This window comes from Phyllobates terribilis, unplaced genomic scaffold (genome assembly GCF_046119375.1).
Source record: "Phyllobates terribilis strain yellow unplaced genomic scaffold, ASM4611937v1 Scaffold_2__4_contigs__length_985480577, whole genome shotgun sequence".
Classification (NCBI taxonomy): Eukaryota; Metazoa; Chordata; class Amphibia; order Anura; family Dendrobatidae; genus Phyllobates; species Phyllobates terribilis.
In genome coordinates, this window is record NW_027362762.1 from 362579344 (window position 1) to 362599964 (window position 20621).

General features: G+C 40.1%; 1 protein-coding gene across 2 annotated transcripts in view; it reads left to right on the top strand.

Moving 5' to 3' along the window:
* CFAP47 (cilia and flagella associated protein 47) overlaps positions 1-20621 on the top strand; it is a 1117227-nt gene that overhangs the window by 36760 nt on the left and 1059846 nt on the right. For both annotated transcript variants that reach the window (XM_073664712.1, XM_073664711.1), the window contains exons 6-12: positions 608-833; positions 3007-3167; positions 7350-7483; positions 9570-9805; positions 15253-15442; positions 16432-16654; positions 19661-19813. In XM_073664712.1, coding sequence (XP_073520813.1) covers positions 608-833; positions 3007-3167; positions 7350-7483; positions 9570-9805; positions 15253-15442; positions 16432-16654; positions 19661-19813 — 1323 coding nt within the window. The remainder of the gene's footprint in view (positions 1-607; positions 834-3006; positions 3168-7349; positions 7484-9569; positions 9806-15252; positions 15443-16431; positions 16655-19660; positions 19814-20621) is intronic.

Here is a 20621-nt window from a genome sequence, read left to right on the forward strand (position 1 = left end):
CAGATATTGTCATTGGGGGCAGATATTGTCATGGAGGCCGATATTGTCATGAGGCAGATATTGTCATTGGGGGCAGATATTGTCATGGGGCAGATATTATCATGGGGGGGAGATATTGTCATGGGGCTGATATTGTCATGGGGCAGATATTGTCATGGGGCAGATATTGTCATTGGGGGCAGATATTGTCATGGGGCAGATATTGTCATGGGGGGAGATATTGTCATTGGGGGCAGATATTGTCATGGGGCAGATATTGTCATGGGGGGGAGATATTGTCATGGGGCAGATATTGTCATTGGGGGCAGATATTGTCATGGGGCAGATCTTGTCATTGGGGGCAGATATTGTCATGGGGCTGATATTGTCATGGGGGGCAGATATTGTCATGGGATGCAGGTTCTCAATGCCGCAGCATGTAATCTTATGTTGCAGAGGTTTTCTGGTGATTTCTCTCTAGATCTTTCTCAGCACAGATATGTGGCAACATCTGTTATTAATTTGCAGTGATACAAATCCACATGTGTGAAGATCTGTTTTATATATCCATGTGCATAAAGATGCTGTATATGAAAGTTGACTTTTGTTGTCTGGCTGATTACTTTAGGGTTAAATTGCAAGGTCATGAGGAGCAGTTCTTGAAGATAAAAGGAATTATAGTCAACCAGAATCTAGAATTGCTTGATCTGTCTGGAAAACCTTTAAAGTGCCTTATCTTTGGACCTGTCTACTTTGGAACATCAAAAATCCGCAAAGCAGTGATTTATAATGACAGCCCTGAGACAATAAGCTGGGTGTCTGTCCTGGATGATAATGCCATGGGTGCTGAAGTGGTAAGTTGTCCAAAAATTCAAATACATTTTTTATGAAAAGCAACACTGTATTAAAAAAATTCTGTTTGCTGGTTGGTGCAATGAAGTGATCAAGAATTCTGATATTAAAGGGAATCTGTCACCAGGCTTTTACCATTTTTTTAGACTAGTTTATAGGGACAGAGACCCTGATTCCAGCAGTGTGTCACTAACTTGGCAGCTTGATATAGTTTTGATAAAATCAGCAGGAGATTTTCACTAGAGAACTAGCAAGCCTAGTGCCATGTAGTCCTCCATATTCTGCATAACCCCGCCCCTACAACTGATTGACAGCTTTCTGCCTATGCACAATGTTCACAGAAAGCTGTAAATTATTGGGCTATACAGAGCTCAGCATTCAGAGAACTGGTAGATTTGCAGCAGATAAAACAGTGATTTTATCCAGAAAGTGATCCATCACTGGAATTAGGGTCTCTACTCCTACATCAGGCTACTCTCAGATAAGGTAGCAAAAATATGGTAAGAGATTCCCTTTTAGTAGTGTTGCTTGAGTTATTGGATAGTAATCAATAAATACTGTAGGATTAAATCAGGATGACCTTCTGACCACACAAACAGCCATAAATGCAATGAGCTGGTCAGGATGTATTACCAAATGCAAAATGTACTGATTTAGCTTTATAAATTTATGGTGGGTGAATATGTTTGCCAGACCCTGGTCCAGTAGCCAGGTCAGTAATCTGTAACCGCTGGACGGGAGACCCACGAACGGCCTCTTACTTGCTGGCATCCATGGCTTCTTTTTTGAGTAGCCGGCCTGGCGTGACGCTATGGGTGCGTCATAATGTAAAAATGACGGCACACCAGGCGGTTTCAAAAGAACCGTCGGGGATGTCAGCAGGTAGGAGGTGGTTTGCAGGATTCCCGTCCTGCAGCCATGAAATGCTGACCAGGCTCATTCGCTCATCTCTAGTGGCCAATCTTAGTCCTTTTAAAGCAGCAGCAATCTCAATTTATGGCTTGGATTCAGGTAAGAATTCCTACTGGAACCCTGGAGGGAAAACATAAGTGGATTTCGGTTTTCTCTACTCTGTTTTCTCATATACAGTAATGGCCGATTGTAGGCAATGTGTGGCCTTAGGAAAAATAATAGAACTTCAAATGCTGAAACATCGTACTGAAAACACAGTCATATACTGTATAGAGAGCATTGTTACCAGTAATACCCAAATAACACCGCCACAACATGATCATTATACCACTACCACTAAATATTACCATCATACTGTTACAAAAAAAATCAATATACAAAGACCAATTTTACCAACATACAATAACCATATAGTGATAGTTACCAGTTTTGCACACTCTATAGACTCTACTAGTGAATACCCCAGAGTTAAATCCAATCACTCACAGGCTTTGCTTTCTCTGATTGTTCTTGTTGCTTTTTCCGTCTGGCCCAGACCACCATGAAGACTTCTTACAAATACTTTTGCAGATTTTGCTGCCCAAACATCTTTGGCTTCTCACTTTTCTAGGACCCTTCCCACCCATGACCAACCTACACAACCTCCCTACTCTTCTGATATCCCAAGTTTAGGCCTGCTGCTTCTCCCTGTGCCATACTTTCTGTATCTGCTTTATTGGACTGTATTCTAAATGTACTTCAAAAATAATGACAATAATATAATGGCACATACATAGATAGTTACCCCGAAATTAAGATTGCCAAATAGACAGTGTCCCAGCCTATACCAACGATGCCCGACGTGATATTCTACCACCTAGTAAATGGCATGGCCGACCAATTGTTCCCTGATATTTTACATTGTCGCCCCCCCCCCCTCAAAAAAGTAGCACATAGACAGTGCCCCCAAAATTAATAATGCCAAATAGAACCTGCTCTATATTGTATCTCAGCCAGTGCCGATTACGGCCTGCGTGTGGTGCCATCTGTGATTGTAGAGGGGCCGCACATGTGCAGCTCTCTCTATTCATGGCTATGGGACAACAGCTGAAGATGCTCATCTGTTTCCAGAACTCCCATTGAAGTGTATTATGAGAGACCCCCTAAGATGGGAACTGCAGATGGGGAATGTTGTCCTATGAGCGGCAGCATATAAACAGATACATATGTTTGTTTCATGCACATTTCAGTAAAACAAGCTTTAGTATTCTATTTTTTTTACAGGGCACAGATACTCAGAAAAGTGCAGATGCTGCTCTGCGAGACATGGATCACAGGACCAGGAAGAATGAAGTAGAAGTCTCCAGCATGCTTACCTGCAGCCCCAATGGAGGTGTTCTTTTGCCTTTCCAGAAAACCACTCTAACAGTCTGTTTTAATCCCAAGTGAGTAATAGGTTTCAGTGTTTTCACATTGTAATGGAAGAGAAAGGAATAATAATATAAATCTAGCTTCTATAATTAATACTATATAGGGCATCACGTATAAAGTGTCTATCTCAAATAATGCACATTTTTACTACAAAATAATTAAAAAAGTAATATACTTTCTAAGGTTGAAAAACAGCTCAGATCCATCAGGTCAAACCTGTATCTCTCCAGTGTTGAACCAGAGGAAGGTGAAAACCCCTATGAGTCATATAGGGTAATCAGAATAAATCCCTGCATCAACAATGACCCATGTGGTATTTATAATTTGGGATAACAAAGCATCTAGGAATTGGATCAATAAGTTATTCATTACCACATCCTGTGGGAGAGAGTTCTATGGCCTTGCTGCTCTTACAGTAAAGAATCCCTTCTATTATATTGAGCCTTTTTTCTCTAGACTTAGATGATGCTCTGTTGCTTTGTCTACAGGCCCAGGTATGAAAAGATCATTTTCATCACAGTTCTCTCTTTACTTTCCAATCTTGGTGCTTCACTTCACCTTGGTCGCCTTCATCTGCACCCGCTTCAGTTCATATTTTTCTTATTACCAAGTGCTCAGAATTATATTGAGCCTAAACTTTGTTCTTGTCTTACATATATATTTACTGATGTCTTACATTGTTGACAGCTTCTTTTCGGGAAAATGTCAGGAAATGTTTTATGCATTTGTTACAATGACCTGTGCTCTAATCTAAGTTATTTTCAAAAGATCTGGAACAACATTAAAATCTCATAGTCTCTTTTATACAAGTGATTCAAATATAATTCCCCATATCCTCCAAAATTGGGCATCATGGCTAGAATGTACTCTCTGTACTGAAACACTCAGAGTGGCTACAGATCTGACCCATATTTAATTGTGTGTTCTTCATACAGCAGAACGATGCTAAGAATACCTGTGTAATGCGACATACAATGGACCTACATACAAAATAGTAGGAACACAAAGGTCCAGTATGGGCCTATAGCTGTCTCGCATGGTGTGGGAAAGACTAAGTGCAACACGAAGGGCTGAGGGGAAGGGAGCCCAGACACTAGGGAAAGGGGGAGTGGAGACCTCCTAGGCTGATCTGATATCACCCTGTCTCCTTTAATGTCCCTATATTAGTTTCTCACCAATCGCCGCACAGGAGCCTAAAATGCTGTATATTCCTAGAGCTAGGCCCTGACTAAGGAAGGGGGATGAAGATTGAACACTAGTCAGTCCCTACTTACAACTAAAGACAACAAGGTAGACAGACACAGGGGAAAGTAACATAGCTTGAGCTGATTTCAGAGAGAATGCACACACTTCCTCTTAGCACCAGAGAGGAAGCAAGAAGAGCACAAGCTCCAAGCTTTCACAAGGAAACATGTGAATATCACCGGCACCCTCCTGCTGCAAAGTGAGCACCCAGGCCATGGTGTCAATTAGAGCAGGAAGGAGGTAGCCACTGGGTCCTAGAGTGAAACAGCTAAGAATGTGTCTGTAATGCCAAACAAAGAGATCTTCTGCAACCAACTGCAGGGCGACTGTCTGTCACATCTGACACACCCATGAGAGTACCCTCTTCCCTCCACGAGTGACCTCCGGATACTGAGGACCAGGTTCCTCAGGATAAGAGGTGTGGAATGAAAGAACCAACCTGGGAGCGTTCACCACTGATGAAGAAACCCACATCCTCTCTTCTGGACCATAACCCTTCCAGTGCACCAAGTATTGTAGAGAACGATGTTGGAGACCAGAATCTACAATCCTCAAAATCTGAGACTCCAGATTACCATCAACCATTACTGGGGGCGGCGGTAGAGGTGAGGGCTCAAGAGGTTCCACATACCTCTTGAGTAAGGACCTGTGGAAAACATTGTGGACCTTAAGGGCCTGAGTCCATTTAGAATCCGTTGCCCATCTATGGAATTCAGAGTTGTACGTCTCCACTGACCGATTCACCCCGTTGAAGGCGACGTAGCCTAGACTCAGCCAAGGCGACTCGGTCAGGGTCATCATAGATGAGGGCAAGAGCCCCGAAAAACCCCTCTACAGACTGGAGACAAACCAAATCCTGCGGTAAAGAAAACGCCCAGGATTGAGGATCTCCCTGCAGTAGAGAGATCACAATTCTTACTCATTGCTCCTCACTTCTGGACGAGTAAGGAGGAAGTTTAAAATACAGTTTGCAGGCCTCCTTGAATTTAAACACCCAGGCCAGAGTGTCAATTAGAGCAGGAAGGAGGTAGCCGCTAGGTCCTAGAGTGAAACAGCTAAGATGGTGTCTGTAATACCAAACGAACAGATCTGCAACCAACTGCAGGGCGACTGTCTGTCGCATCTGACACACCCGTGACAATAGCAGACAAGGGACACTAATCTGTGTGTGTTTGTATCTTAAAGCTCTACTTACACTTGCTTTACTTTGTTTTGCATCAGGTTCTTATTTTTTACTCCCTTTTTAACAGATTTTTGACATTTTGTTTGGGTAGATAGTTACTTTTAAAGGAAACCTGTCATATAAAATAATGCTATTAACCTGCAGATGTTAGACGCGACTGACAGTCAGTGCCGGTGGCGCGGTTACAGCTGTTGCCCTCTACACACAGAGCGGTGACTGAACCCTGCCGGTGCCACCCCTGTGAATGGAAGCTGAATGCTGCCAGGAGGAATAAAGTTAATTTCCTTCTGGCAGCGGGGCTCTCAGTGCCTGTGCTGCAGTGTCAGAACACTATTAACCTGCAGATTAATCCCATATCTGCAGGTTCATAGCATTTTACATGACAGGTTCCCTTTAAGGAGTTTTTCCAGGATATATTTTTTGAACTGACTAGGTTTTCAGCTATTGAAAATAACAATCTCAGCTGTAATTATGTTTCCTTTGAGTGGAAAATTTATACCAGAGCCACCAACAGTATGTTCGTCAAATGTAGCGTTCTAGAATCTATAATGATATATGTGTCCTCCATTAAAAAAGGACTAGAGATAATATACTGTATATATGGTATATCTCATTGAAAACATCATTTTCAAAGTAATACTATTAAATAGTAACCATTCAGTTACCGAATAACAAATATCACCATATTGTTCCTGAATAAAACCGCTATGCCAAAACTAATATATCAATAATAAACCATATAAAGGGGATAAATATCCCATACAATGACCATATATTACCAGCACATAGTGTCTGAATATAACCAACATCCTGTTACTGAACAGAATCCACTATGCCCAGACTGACATACCAATAATACCACATACAGGGTATAAATACAACCACACCATGGCCGGAGCACATATTACTACCACATAGTAAATGAATATAATATAATAATAGATAAATAAATGAATACCACTATACTGATCATTTGCACAAAACCACAGTACTAACACTAATATTAACACCGTTATACACAGATCGTATAAGTGTATTGTGGCTTACCAGTGATGCATCCAAAAGAAGTTGTTCAATTTCGACTGCCAGTTCCTGAAAGTCTGTAGCTATTGCAATTCAGCCGGCCGGTGGCTTTCTGCACCGCAATGCATTTCAATTGAATGTGTGTCCAAGGATGGATATTCAGCTGAAAGCAGCAGTGGCATTGGCGCACCACCTGACCCCACAAATCGCAGCCATTGCGACTGCGATCATTACGCCCCTGTTTCTGTGCTCCAGCACTGACACTCCACCCCTGCTCCTGTCTTTGTTGACAGGCTGCAGTGCCCACAAAAGTACTAAAGATCAAGTACAGCTGCAGGCAATCACTGAGCTCAACTGGTCTGTCAGTGTAGACTGCATGAGCTGCTGAGCCTAGTGATTGGCTTCAGTGGTCAGGTGCACTGTAGTCATGATGTGACCGCTGCAGCTTGTCAGCAAAGACTGAGACAGAGAGGCAGCCCTGTAACCACTGTAGTGTGGGAAGGTGATTAAAGCAGAGTTTGTTGTTTTCAACAGCTGCAACCCTATGAATTAAAAAAATCAATTGTACGACCCCTGTAATGCAGTCATTTAGACAAAATTTGTACTTATATACTATATTGTACTTATATACTGTGTATGAATACATACAGTAAGGAATATATGTCACTCTATATGATGCTATATATATGTGTAGTTATATATATATGTGATGTTATATATATATATTATTACAAACCTTTTTCAGTCAATTATATGAAGACATCAGAATAGATGAGATTCCATCCCAGCAGGATTATGCTTTGTTTATGAGATTTGAACCAGTTGGAAGTAAAGATGGATTTCTCCAATCAGATGTAGACAATATGGTGTATCATAAAGGTATGGATATTCTTTACAATTTGAAGAGGATCTGCTGTTAGGACAGACCCATTTCAATGCATTGTCCATTACCTGGACAACCCCTTTTTAAATTAAGTAGTTCCCCTTATATAATATAAATAACATACACGCAGCTCTTCCACCGGTGCCAAGGCTTGCATGACATTTTTATGCCACGTGAGCCCTGCAGCCAACCAACCACTGCTATGGCTCCTGCGCTCTGTCTTCTTCCGTGTGTCCAAGGAAAATAAGAGTGTAGCAGCTGATTTTCTGCAGGGTTGCGTGGCATAACCAATCACATGCGAACCCTGGATGATCTGGCGTTGACTGAAACTGCTTCGGTGCAGGAGGTGAATATCTGTTGTTTTTAGTTTGCAAGGGGGACTAATTTATTTAAAAAGGGGTTGTCCAGGTAATGGAAAATCCCTTTAACTTATACCTACAATTTGTCAAAATGCCCTTTTGTGTTCTTAACTCTTTTAGCCATTCAGTGGACTAAAACGATACCAATAAAAGGGTTGTGGTACTTACCAAGAAATTGTGATTGCTAAGATTCCTCGCAGTGAGACCCCCAATAATTACTAGAAAATTAGGACGAAGCTGAATAATGTAATTTTCCAGTATTTTTTACAATAGAATTCTGTAGCTATTCAAATTAATACTAAACATGTAGTAGTAGCTTTTCCGAAGATTTTTGTAATCTATAATATACAGTCTATTTAGGAAGGTCGAAAAAGTAATTTGCACCAGTTTTCAGGCATAAAAAGTTACGAATCTTGGCTTACTGCTGTTTTGCTCCAATATTTGTGAATTTTTCAAGTTTCTACCGCTTTTGCCATTTATCCAAAAAGTGAGTGGCTTTCTGGAGAAAAGAGGGGTAATTTTGCTCCGCCAACTTTCGCTATAGGAGGTGAGTGGGATCAGTGGCATCGCGTCTATAGATATTACGGTGAATACTATAGATGAGCAATATCTGCCACTCGCACAAGCGAGCTGCCAAATATCTGTAGACGTGACATAACTGGCCTGCTCACCTCCTAAGTCTACGTTCATATTAGGTTTTTGCCACATGTCAGTGGCTCCATCGAGGCTTCTATCTGATGTCCTGAAAAACAGGATTCTGGTGCAAACCCCGACGAGGCCATTAACTTTAATGAGGGAGATGGAGTCACTTTGTGCTCTGTCTAACTCTCTTTTCAGCATTGTCTGCCTCCTTGAGGTGGGCACAAAAGCGCAGTCAACCACACTTTGATGCCCACCTTAAGAAATTGGACACTGCCAAAACGGAGGCCAGACTGAGCACAAAGTGACTATGTGTGCCTCTTTAAAGCCAATGGTTCTGCTGGGGGTTAAGCTGACGTCTGGCAAAAACATGTAGCAAAAATGTGATGTGATCCCATCCTAATTCTGGAAGTTCAGAGGGTGGTTACTCCATAAGAGGCCTATATCTAGTTCTAAATTTAACATAGTTTACTCAAGGTAGTAAGTGCCGGTCTTATTAAATTTCCCCCTATGTTTTCATTGAATGTAAAAATGACTCAAGATTATCACCTCCAGATTTTAGAAGATCCATGCTGCTACAGAACATTTAGGCCCTGATTCATCAAGACCAGTGTTTTTCATACTTGTCTTGATGACGGGAAGGGGTGGAGTGCTGATTCATTAAGAAGCGCACGTGGCTCCCTGCACCTTGTCACAAATTTTACTCCAGTTAGGTACTGGAGTAAGATTTGTGGACTAAGGTACACCTCAGCTCGTCATGAATTTGATGACAAAGGGTCGCCAAGCCCCCGTCCGCCTACTTTATTGGAGCTAGGTGAAAATAGTGTGACTCCAAAAATCGCAGAGTCTCGCATTGCGCAAAAATGTTGCGACTTTTCAAATCAGAAAACTGCCATAAAACATTTGATGAATCGGCCAAAATTGTGCTTATATATGTATGATTTATTCATTAGCCATGTGTTATCATGCCAATTTTTAATCTCTTTGGCATTAATCCGCTTTAAGATTTGTATAGTCGTACTCTATGAATTTAGGCTGTTGTGCAATAGTAAACTGCTTTTGCTGTTTTCTATCTTCGGAATAGGACAAAAGAAGCGCCACGTGGAGTTGGCTGTTACCGGCACTGCTCTCCCTGTCGCATTAACATTCAGCCCGGGAGCGGTGTACAATTTTAAGGAATGCGTGATTGGTGAAAGGATCGATATTCATTGCTCACTAAAAAATGAATCTCAGTTCCTCCCTGTGGTGTTTAGCTTTCGCAAGATATCCCATTTTCATATCTCTCCGGCTAATGGAAAGATAGAGGCAGGACACGCTGAGGTACAAAAACATTTATCTACATCTACCATGCAGCATTGTATTACGGTGCAAGATAAAGCTGTCCTGGAAATAGAAAGCCTGTTAACATGTATTTGTGCATTGCTTAATACATATTAATTAACTGGAAAAATAGTTCTAGATTTTCACTGCGTACTAGATGCAGTAATAGGATTTTAAAGCCTAGCTCTACTGGGAAAACCGTTTTACAATGTAAATCACTATCTTGATGTACTTATTCTTGGTTCACATTCAGCCCTACACGCAGAATCCTATTTGTCACCTTCCTATGGTGTGCAGACAAGTAGTCTCTAATAGGGTTAGTGGGTCATCAATCAGGCGTAAAGTTCTGCCACTTAAGGGTATGTGCACATAACACCTATTTCTGGCAGATTCCATCTGAAATCCATCGGAAAAATGGCTAAATCCTAAAATAAATTAACCCTATTCACTACATTGTTAAAATTATTTTCTGTACATCTACTCAGTTGTGAAGCGGCTAAAAGAAGTGACATGACCATTCTTCAGGTGAGTTTCAGAAGCCGCTCACTAGCTTATATATGCGGGTAAAAAAAAGGCACCAGGGACAAAGCCACTGCAGAAAGGACAAAAAGGACTCCATTGAAGATGCTTCAGTAAAAAGATCGCCATCGTTTTCCTTAAGCATCTTCTGCTTCAAAAACTCAACTCCGTTTGCATATGCCCTAACAAAAAAAAATGCAACAGAATTTTGAATGGAGCTCTGAAAGCAGATGGGGATATTAGATGTCTCCATGTCAGTGCGAGTTTCCAGTACCCAGTGATTTTCAATAAAGATTATGTCCCCAATTCATCAAGACGGGCGTGAAAAATGTCGGTGTTGATGAGGGGGCATAGTGGAGTAAGATGCTCCTGATTCATTAGGAGGTGTGCGATTTCCTGTGCCTTGCCAAAAATCTTACTCCAGTCAGGCCCTGGAGTAAGATTTCTGGTGTAAGGTACACCACAGCCAGTCATGAATCAGACAAGCTGTGGCATTATGCCCCTGTTCCACCCCATCCCAGCTTCTCCTATTTTGGTGGGGCTGGGCAAAAACGGCATAAAAATGGCAAAATTCACAACATTTTTGTGCAGCCTTGAGTTGCGCAAAAAATTGGCAGCTGGCGAAAACACTTTGATGAATCGGGACTTATGTGGATGGTAGTATGTTGTATGTAAAAAAAAAAAAAAACAGTCAAATGCAAGATGTTTGTCTGGGCCGCCCTCTATAACGCCCCAACCAAAGTATACATGTGTACATAAGCATGACTATTCCCATTAGGCAACTGTATAGAAACATCTATATAAAATATGAACATGTTAACATATTATATACGCATTAACACATTGTATACACATTCACACAGCATATACTGTATAAGATACACACAGTCATATACACTTTACTCATGCATATACAAAAGTATTCATACTCCGTGAACTTTAACACATTTTTCAGTAAATATATACAGTACAGACCAAAAGTTTGGACACACCTTCTCATTTAAAGATTTTTCTGTATTTTCATGACTATGAAAATTGTACATTCACACTGAAGGCATCAAAACTATGAATTAACACATGTGGAATTATATACTTAACAAAAAAGTGTGAAACAACTGAAAATATGTCTTATATTCTAGGTTCTTCAAAGTAGCCACCTTTTGCTTTGATGACTGCTTTGCACACTCTTGGCATTCTCTTGATGAGCTTCAAGAGGTAGTCACAGGAAATGGTCTTCCAACAATCTTGAAGGAGTTCCCAGAGATGCTTAGCACTTGTTGGCCCTTTTGCCTTCACTCTGTGGTCCAGCTCACCCCAAACCATCTCGATTGGGTTCAGATCTGGTGACTGTGGAGGCCAGGTCATCTGGCGTAGCACCCCATCACTCTCCTTCTTGGTCAAATAGCCCTTACACAGCCTGGAGGTGTGTTTGGGGTCATTGTCCTGTTGAAAAATAAATGATGGTCCAACTAAACGCAAACCGGATGGAATAGCATACCGCAGCAAGATGCTGTGCTAGCCATGCTGTTTCAGTATGCCTTCAATTTTGAATAAATCCCCAACAGTGTCCCCAGCAAAGCACCCCCACACCATCACACCTCCTCCTCCATGCTTCACGGTGGGAACCAGGCATGTAGAGTCCATCCATTCACCTTTTCTGCGTCGCACAAAGACACGGTGGTTGGAACCAAAGATCTCAAATTTGGACTCATCAGACCAAAGCACAGATTTCCACTGGTCTAATGTTCATTTCTTGTGTTCTTTAGCCCAAACTAGTCTCTTCTGCTTGTTGCCTGTCCTTAGCAGTGGCTTCCTAGCAGCTCTTTTACCATGAAGGCCTGCTGCACAAAGTCTCCTCTTAACAGTTGTTGTAGAAATGTGTCTGCTGCTAGAACTCTGTGTGGCATTGACCTGGTCTCTAATATGAGCTGTTAACCTGCGATTTCTGAGGCTGGTGACTCGGATAAACTTATCCTCAGAAGCAGAGGTGACTCTTGGTCTTCCTTTCCTGGGGCGGTCCTCATGTGAGCCAGTTTCTTTGTAGCGCTTGATGGTTTTTGCAACTGCACTTGGGGACACTTTCAAAGTTTGCCCAATTTTTCGGACTGACTGACCTTCATTTCTTAAAGTAATGATGGCCACTCGTTTTTCTTTACTTAGCTGCTTTTTTCTTGCCATAATACAAATTCTAACAGTCTATTCAGTAGGACTATCAGCTGTGTATCCACCTAACTTTTGCACAACACAACTGATGGTCCCAACCCCATTTATAAGGCAAGAAATCCCACTTATTAAACCTGACAAGGAACACCTGTGAAGTGAAAACCATTTCCGGTGACTACCTCTTGAAGCTCATCAAGAGAATGCCAAGAGTGTGCAAAGCAGTCATCAAAGCAAAAGGTGGCTACTTTGAAGAACCTAAAATATAAGACATATTTTCAGTTGTTTCACACTTTTTTGTTAACTATATAATTCCACATGTGTTGATTCATAGTTTTGTTGCCTTTAGTGTGAATGTACAATTTTCATAGTCATGAAAATACAGAAAAATCTTTAAATGAGAAGGTGTGTCCAAACTTTTGGTCTCCTCTGAAGAGCCCATGATGCCACTCTTCAGAGGAGATTCAAACAGGAGACAACTTGCAAGTGGCCACTTTAAGTAGCTTTTCTCATGATTGCATACACCTGGCTATGAAGTTCAAAGCTCAGTGAGGTTACAAAACCCAAAAAAGTGCTTTAGTAAGTCAGTAAAAGTAGGTAGGAGTATTTAAAACAAGAAAATGATACTTATGCACCTGTCAAATTTTGTTTGAATGCAGATTGCACATTTTCTGTTAGTACAATAAACCTCATTTCAAGGCAGAAACATTACTGTGTCCAACAGTTATTACATATATCAAACTGAAATAGCTGTTGCAAAAGCACCAATTTTTATAAAACATTAAGCTTAAGATTAATAGGGGTGCCCAAACTTTTTCATATAACTGTATATATATATATCAAAAGAATGCAACAGCACTCCATATAGCCAAGATACGTCTTAACAATGAAAATAATGAAAATATTAGATTTAAACTGTTTTGCTCAGCAAAAAGTACTTGCAAAAAATGAAGGTTTTTAGCGCATAAATTGGCCAATTCATGTGTGCCCATCAACCACGGCAAGGTAACCTCCCCCTTATGGGTAACTACTCTGGCTAACATGCCACTTTTGGGCTATAAGCCTACAACTAAACGGACAAACAAGTCTTCTTCTGGGCTAAAAACACCTACATTTAAAGGGCAAGCAGAGCTGTTTATACAACACCTGGTGGTTAATGGGAGGAGTACACTACAAAAGTTTTTTTTCTGGTAACATAACGGACACTGGACACTATGACAGAACTTGACGGATCACTATTACAAGTCATTGGGGTCTCTTAGAGCTCCATTGGTGTCTGTCATCTGACAGGTCCATTACTGATGAATACCATTTTTCTTGTCCTCTAAAAAGAAAAACAAAACTCCTTGATGGGAATCTGTCATCAGGTTTTTGCTACCTCAACTGAGAGCACCATAATGTAGAGACTTTGATTCCAGCGATGTGTCACTTAGTGGGTTGTTTGCTGTAGTTTTGGTAAAATCACTGTTTTATCACTAAGAGATTATCATTAGAGGACTAGTAACTCTACTGCCAAGTAGTCCTCCATATTCATGAGATCTGTATAACCCCACCACCACTGATTGGCAGCTTTCTGTGTAAACTGTACATAGGCAGAAAGCCACCAATCAGTGGTGTGGGCGGGGTTATACAGAGCTCAACCTTCAGATAAATGGTAGATCTGCAGCAGATAAAACAGTGATTTTATTAAAATAATAGCAAGCAGCCCAGTAAGTGACACATCATTGGAATCAGGGTATCTGCCATTATGCTGCTCTCAGATGGGGTAGCAAAATTTTGGTGACAGATTCCATTTAAGCAAATGTCAACCTACAGTTTCACCATTTAGCAACAATATTTATTTCTTTAAAAACCCCTTAATATTACCGTCCTGAAAGAACTGCTACGTAGTAGTGGCAATGTTCAGCAGTGCATGTAGAGATTATCCTACCCTGGAGTTCCCTGCAGCTAAGTACAATTATCAATGCTGCATACATTAGATATAATAGCATCGTCTTGTAATTGTGTGTCCACAGCACCATAAAACGATTTATTCTGCAGGCCCCGGGGTCTCCAGCCCTCTCCTCTATACTCCGCTGTGTCCTTTTATAGCTTCTATGCACTGTACCCTCAAATAAGCATCACACATTAATTGGAATAACGATTTCAATAGGAAAAGTTGAGTATTTTATTTTTATGACATTCTCCCTCATCACCTAAAGGAAGCTGCTCTGAAAATATTTGTGCGGCTGCCGAGTCTTTTTTTTATTTTTTATATAAATCCTGGAACATGCTGAATTTAAACAATCGTTTTAAAAATGAAAAATGTTAAGGTATAACCACTTATTCGGGAAGGGAATGAACATAATTCATCATTTCTAAAGCAAAATTGAAAGAAAATGTAATAGTCTTGACTTTTTTAGGAGAACACAACTTTTACATTTCAATCAAAATATTCAAATTAAAGATATTTCAGAAGTTTAGCATTAGGAATTTATCACAAATTACCATCCAGTAAAAAAAAAAAAAGAGAGAAAGTGGATTTAGAGTCGGGCTTTAAAAGTGCACCGCAGTAGAAATAATAGAATTCGAAAAAACACAGTGAATTATAGTTTTATTCTCTGTACCTTTTGGATTGCTGACATTGTGCCTGCCTGTAAGCTAAAAGCCCTAAAATTGAAGACATTTTCCCTAAGAGCATTTTTAGTACAGAAAATATAACAATCAATTCTTTTGCTGTCTCTTTTGTATCTTATATTATTGCGCTGTCCTTTTTTTTTATCTTCTAGGAAGTGATGTTTTCATTTGTACCACATCAAGTAGGATCCTTTAATGTGAAGCAAGTGATGGATATTTTGGGTCCCACATCAGATGATAATTTGACATCTTTGAAAATGAAAGCCTTTCATCAGAAAAAGCTGAGCTTTACTGCAGTCTGCAAACCTTTAGCCAAGAAAATTGTCATGAAAATCAACCCAGGTAAGTTTTTTTTGGAACTTTTGTTCTAATTGAAGACTTTTAGACATATTGTGTTCTGAAAGTTAGAGAGCTTTTATCATATAAGTACAGATTTCCAGATTCAAAGAAGCCTATGTTCTTAGAGGAGCTGAAAACCATAGAGTAAGTCTGGCGGCGACTAAGGCTAAAAATCTATTAATGGTGCTGTATAGGAGAAAAAAGTAACTTTAGGTGAACAGACTAGAAGTATCCAATTCTAACTGAGAAATACAAAGCAGAGAAGCTAGTTAGTACATCTCTGAATGACCTGCGCCAACCTGCCAAGGTGGGTGCGCCTATCACATTGCTTGGCAGGTTGGTGCAGGTTATTCAGAGATGTACTAATTATAACTAATTATAGGTACAGTATAGCAGTTCTTAGAAGCAGAAAAACAGCTGAGGTTGTCTACTGGTTTGTCACATATGAAAAATATTGAATTATGGCATACTCTAGTAAAACAATGATAGCGGTTTACTGAAGAGATAATCAGAAAAACTCACATTGATTGACACAATCTGACTGTTAAATGACATACTACTTTAAACCCTAAAAGGGGTTGCCCCTGAACAAAGTACATTTAATCAATAGATCTTGGAATAATAATTGGTTCCACAATCAGATGTGTTTATAAAAATGTTCCTGTGCTGTGATAATCTTATAAATGTGCCTCTGCTGTGTACTGTGTAATGGCTGTGTCTGACTGTGCAGTAACATGGTCTGATCATACCACAGCTCCTGGGCAGTGGAGGATGGAAAGGAGTATACAGACATTACAGCAGGGGATCACATCTGATTCTTTCTGTGAGGTAAAACAAGTTTTTAAACAGGCAGGGAAATGTTTTACCTCACAGAAAGCAGCATCTTAAATCACATGTTGTCATTTTTATTGTTATTATTTTTATTATTTGGACCTATTGAATCTCTGATATTACACCAGAATAATCTTAGTAATGTAATGTCCATCCTGCAGGTATAACTCCTGTCATTAGTAACCCCACCGGACAATTTGTCCAAGTTTCACCTGAGGAAACGGCAGTATTTACTGGATCCACCCGAACTGCTACTCTGAAGGCAGACAAAACTCATATCCACAATCACGAGAATGTGATCAGCTTAGACAAAAATGTGATGCTGGCATTTCCAAATGATCGAGCTGCAAGTATACGGCCTAGTGATCGCAATACACATTATAGGTATGTAAGACTATGTATATTATATACAGATTGAATACATCCAGCACCAGTATTGGTGCCCATACAGCTACTTTGTGCCAATGAGATGGTTTGCTAAGGTCTAGGTAACATTATTCATCTTTTTTTCTGACCACAACTCAGATCTCTACTTCTTCACAATTCTATCAATATTAACCATAAATCCATTACTCCCTCTATTACAAAGGAGCAATAATTCTACAAAGAAATAAGAATGGGGGCCCAGGCAAACAAAATTATTAAATGAGAATTTGCTTACCTTGCGGGGTTGTGACATGCACAACTCATGTATTAAGCGTGAGAGAGGGCTGCTGGAGACACCAAACCTTGATGCTTAGCAATGTAGAAGAATGATGAAAGGTGTCAGTAATTCCGCGCTCCTCTGTTAAATTAGATTATACAGGATCCAGTACTTTTGTGATAGATTTATTCCTTTGACAAGCTAAAAACAGACTCGTTTCGTGGACTTCCCACCCACTTCTTCAAGCGTATAGCTATACACTTGAAGAAGTGGACAGGACGTCCACGAAACCCGTGTGTTTTTAGGGCCCTGTGACGTGCACTGTGCTCCCTGACTTCCTGGGCATGAGCAAATTGCCGGTCACATAGAGCGCGCTTTGCTTCCTCAAAAGCTAGACATCATGCTGCAATCCAAAAGAAATTCAGGAACAAATGAGTAATTGAGATCTATCAGTCTGGAAAAGGTTATAAACCCATTTTCTAAAGCTTTGGGACGCCAGTGAATCACAGTGAGAGCCATTATCCACAAATGGCGAAAACATGGAACAGTGGTGAACCTTCCCAGGAGTGGCCAACTGACCAAAATTACCCCAAGAACGCAACGTCGACTCATCCAAGAGGTCACAAAAGACCCCAGAACAACATCCAAAGAACTGCAGGCCCCACTTGCCTCAGTTAAGGTCAGTGTTCATGACTCCACCATAAGAAAGAAACTGGGCAAAAATGGCATGCATGGCAGAGTTCCAAGATGAAAACCACTGCTGAGCAAAAAACATAAAGGCTCATCTCAATTTTGCCCGAAAACATTTTGATGATCGCCAAAACAAAAGTTTAACTTTTTGGAAGGTCTATGTTCCATTACATCTGGTGTAGAAGTAACACAGCATTTCATAAAAGGAACATCATACTAACAGTAAAATATGGTGGTAGTAGTGTGATGGTCTGGGGCTGTTTTGCTGCTTCAGTACCTGGAAGACTTGCTGTGGTAAATGGAACCATGAATTCTGCTGTCAACCAAAAATCCTGAAGGAGAATGTCCGGCCATCTGTTTGTGACCTCAAACTGAAGCGCACTTGCGTTATGCAGCAGAACAATGATCACACAAGTCCACTTCTGAATGGGTTAAGACCTTAATCCAATTGAGATGCTGTGGCATGACCTTAAAAAGGCGGTTCATGCTCAGAAACCCTCCAATGTGGCTGAATTACAACAATTTTGCAAAGATGAGTGGGTCAAAATTCCTCCGAGTTGTAAAAGACTCATTGCCAGTTATCACAAACACTTGATTGCAGTTGTTGCTGCTAAGGGTGGCCCAACCAGTTATTAGGCTTAGGGGTCAATCACTTTGTCACACAGGGCCCTGTAGGTTTGGATTTCTTTTTCTCTTAATAATAAAGAGCTTCATTTAAAAACTGCATTCTGTGTTTACTTGTGTTAACTTTATCTAATATTTACATTTGTTTTGTGATCTGAAACATTTAAATTTGATAAACATGCAAAAGAATAAGAAATCAGGAAGGGGACAAACACTTTTTCACAACACTTCATATATAATGTTGAATGAGGTAACGGGGTCGGCCACATTATCTTCATTTTATCAGATGTGTGGGGGACATGATTTTGTGGCACTTACTATTATAGAGGTATGACAGGTTCTCCTCCTGCTCTTGTTACTGCAGCTTTCCTCACAGACTGCACCGCTCTCAAGTCCATAAATTGGCTGCCGGTGGAGGAACATGTGACCAGAACTGTCCATCAGTCTCTTCCACTAGAAAAGCAGTTTTCTCATGTGAAGTTTTCCATCGGATAAAATAAAGATAATGTGACCGACCCCGTTACCTCGTTCTGCAGCCAGCATTAGTCAGTATAATACAGCGGCTATAGGAGGCAAACTGTGCAAAATGTTTAATGAAACTCAATTTCAAAATTTATTTTTAGCCCCAAGTGCATGCATTTAAGGTAAAAACAAAATGTCTACAAAGGTGGATAACCCCCTTAAAGCGTGTAAAATACACTCAAAGGGTAACTACACACTACGTCATTTCGACTTCGGCACAGGCGCAGTATTTTCTCACGCGAAATTGCTTCAGGAAAACACCAGCAGTCCCTGCCCTCGTTCACCTAGGAATGAGCATTTCACTTTTTTACCTGCATTAGAGTTTCTGAACCCTGAAGCCTTTAAAAGAAGTGACATAAGGCTGAACATGATGTGCACAGCAATGTCATTTTGACATTGCTGTGCACAATGTTTATTTTATGGGGCACTGTTTCAGGCAGATTCTGGGCGGAAACCGTCTGAAGAAGACGTCGTCTGTACATACCCTAAGGCTAAACTGAAGGTTTTTGAGGAGTTTTGAGATTTGGAGTAGGATTTGCAGAGTTTTCACTCAGTTTCTGCTTTTTTACTATGTGCACATGGAGTCTTTTTGCAGAATTTTCAACCCAGAAACTGAGCAGAACCTCCGAAAACTCAGAAAGTTTTCACTCAGTTTTTGATCCAAAATATCACCCCCCAAACAAAGCAGCCTTTCCTGCAGCAGATTTCACTTGACAAATGTGTCATTTTTGACCTCCTCAAAAAAACTCAATCGGTTTTTTAGATTGAATTAGGCAAATAGCACCAATGAAGAGATATTATTTTTCACAAACATTATATTCAGGATATTTTCAAACATATAGACTAATATTATTATTGCTGTTATTATTAGGCAAGAAATAATTAACAGGTCCAATTTTTATGCACATTAGGACCATTTTTACCAAAACTGAAAGGTATAATTATGTGGATCCAGATTACGCATTTACAGAAGATGAAGAAAAGTTAAAACAAGCTCACAGGGACTATTATACCAATTATATAAAGAACAGAAGAGAAAATCGTCTCAAAGAAGAGAATGATAGGTATGGTGTGCTTGAATGAAAAGTTATAATGAACTTTGTCCTGTATTTCTAGCAGAATATATGATATCCCGTTGTTCCATCTACATGACAGAGACACCTAGGTGGGAGTGTTAACAGGTGCACTTATTCTTGCACATATTGAAGTTCATCTTCAGATATAAATTATTGTAATGTGTATATAATTATATCATGGTGTTAGTAAGACAAGCACACAACACAAAATATTGTAACAACTTGGATACCCTTAAAGTCATATGGGCCCAGGTACAATAAAGGTCATTGATTACTACCTGCTGAATGATGAAAAACTTCTTAGGCGTTTTTCAAATGTTCATTTATTTCCTCATACGTGTAAAAAAATGCAAACTGATTATCCTTAGCATTACGGATCAGATTTTTATTAGAGTTCATTTTTTGTACCAGTAATTCTCTTTGTAAGACAAAAGAAAATACAAATATATACAGTACAGACCAAAAGTTTGGACACACCTTCTCATTTAAAGTCCAAACAGCACCAGCAAGCGCACAAAAATATATACAGTACAGACCAAAAGTTTGGACACACCTTCTCATTGAAAGATTTTTCTGTATTTTCATGACTATGAAAATTGTACATTCACATTGAAGGCATCAAAACTATGAATTAACACATGTGGAATTATATTCTTAATAGAGATGAGCGTTGTTCTACTCGAACTGTTCGCCAATCTCAAATTCGAGCTGTTTTGGGCGGTGTTCGAGCCGTTCGGCGAACACGAACAATTTGAGAAAAATTCGGCTGTTCGAGGTTATGTTCGATAACTGTTCG